General features: G+C 37.5%; 1 protein-coding gene across 1 annotated transcript; it reads right to left on the bottom strand.

The window, feature by feature from the left end:
- Positions 1–52: 52 nt before the first annotated feature.
- On the bottom strand, positions 53–971 carry LOC107785929 (uncharacterized). Its single transcript, XM_016607354.2, has one exon. The coding sequence runs from the start codon at positions 833–835 to the stop codon at positions 182–184; it is 654 nt and encodes a 217-aa protein (XP_016462840.2). The 5' UTR covers positions 836–971; the 3' UTR covers positions 53–181.
- Between the last annotated feature and the right edge of the window lie 898 nt (positions 972–1869).

The raw sequence follows: 1869 nt of genomic DNA on the forward strand, positions 1-1869 counted from the left end.
AAACTACAATAAATTCTGTTATGGATTTAAGTTATACAGCATTCATTAACAAATTAAAAAATGTTACACACCAACATCATACAAAAAATTATGAAAAATCAGCAATTTTTCAGAGAAAATCAATAGCAACCGAATTGAACAAAGAATGAAAATCAGAGTATTCGTGCCACAATAAATTCAGTCACTTTACAACTTTCACTACAATTCTCGTCCTTTTTTCTCCGCCCAAAGTCACATTCTTCACCTCCACCAACTTCGACTTTCTGAACAATTTCACCAGCTCCTCCACCTCTTTACCACCACACTCTTCCACAACCACAACGCACGCGCCGCCAATTCTCACCGTTCTCTCCATTTCACCCACGTATCGGGTAGGAAACAAGGCCCTTTCCAGAAACGGCCCAAACCCAAAATCAAACACGTCATCAAAAAATGGCAGATTGTGTGGATCCGCACGGCTCACGAGAGGAGGCGAGTCCACGAGCTCAACACCGTTGATATCGTAAATACCCAAGTTATTCAAGGCCATAACAGAATGACCCGCCCCGGCTGAGGCGACTAAGATCCGGGACTGATTGGAGAAGAGATTTTGGGCGTGGAGGGATTGGAATTGGATTGTGAAGGATTGGACTGTTTGGATCCAGGCTTTGGTTGCCCATATACGGTGATTGTGTTTGTTTACAGTGGTGAAAGCGCGGTGACTAAAATCGCAGGTGGATTTGGGGAGTTGATGGGGATTGATGCAGTTTCTGGGGCTTTGAAGGTAAATGAGGATAAGTGTTAATGTGGCAATTGTGATGGAGGTGAAGGAGAGCTTGTTGACGAAGCTCTCCATGGATTAATTTGGAGTGATGTTGATGTGAGGAAGAGAACCCAAAACGGTGTCGTTTCCAATAATGTGAGGAAGAGAGCTCAAAACGGTGTCGTTTCCAGGGGATTGGATCTATTCATGCCTCTTATTTCACGAGCTTTACTCCACTCTCCACAGTCATGCTTTTCGTTTTATTTCTTTTTCAAAGTACATGGTCCCGCTACCGTGAAACAATATCACGTCCTCTATGGACACTTTCTTCTTTTTAATTTTTAATTAATATACTTCAAAATAACATATTTATATATTTAAAAATTATAACTTTTAATATTTAATTTTACCCTAAGAATCTACTCTTATAGTCATAGATTTAGACGTAAAGAATACTTTTTGGTTTATGCCAAAATAAAATAAAATATAATTTTAACCTTAAGAATATACCATTATAAATTGATCTCAATTTAGCAGTATTAAGGAAAGAATTAACGAAAAACAATACAGTTAGTTAGTTCTTACTTGTAATCTATATATACAGATCGCATGTCATTATATTCAGTATGGTTTAAGAAAATATCTTAGCTCAGTTTTGCTCTCAAATGGAGCCTTCATTCTAGAACCTTTTCGTTCATTTCTCTTTTCACATTTCTATTGAGCTAATCTCATATCTTCATTATGGTATCAGAGCACGGGAGCTAGATTCATGCTTGATGTGATTGTCATCTTCTGATTTGTGTAGAATTATTTTATAGCTGATTATCTGTGATTTCCCCGTTCGATTGAGCTAGGGTTTACTTTTCGATATGCAATTAGCGAGTCTGTAATTCGTTGAAATGAAGACTTAATTCAACTGAATCTGTCAGCTATAGCAATTGGAGAAGAAATTTCAACTGGAACAAGCATATGAACGACCATATATCATCATCATCCCTTGTAACTACAACCATAGGACATTCCAAGTAGCTCCTTGATTTCGATTCAACTAACTGGAACTGAAAACTATGCATTGTGGAGTAGATATATGAAAATAGGTTTGATTGGTAAGAGTAAACTAGGTTTTG

Source organism: Nicotiana tabacum, chromosome 17 (genome assembly GCF_000715075.1).
Source record: "Nicotiana tabacum cultivar K326 chromosome 17, ASM71507v2, whole genome shotgun sequence".
Lineage (NCBI taxonomy): Eukaryota > Viridiplantae > Streptophyta > Magnoliopsida > Solanales > Solanaceae > Nicotiana > Nicotiana tabacum.

Bases quoted from the DNA above. Each gene is read 5' to 3' on its own strand.
- LOC107785929 (XM_016607354.2), bottom strand. From the start codon at position 835: ATGGAGAGCTTCGTCAACAAGCTCTCCTTCACCTCCATCACAATTGCC.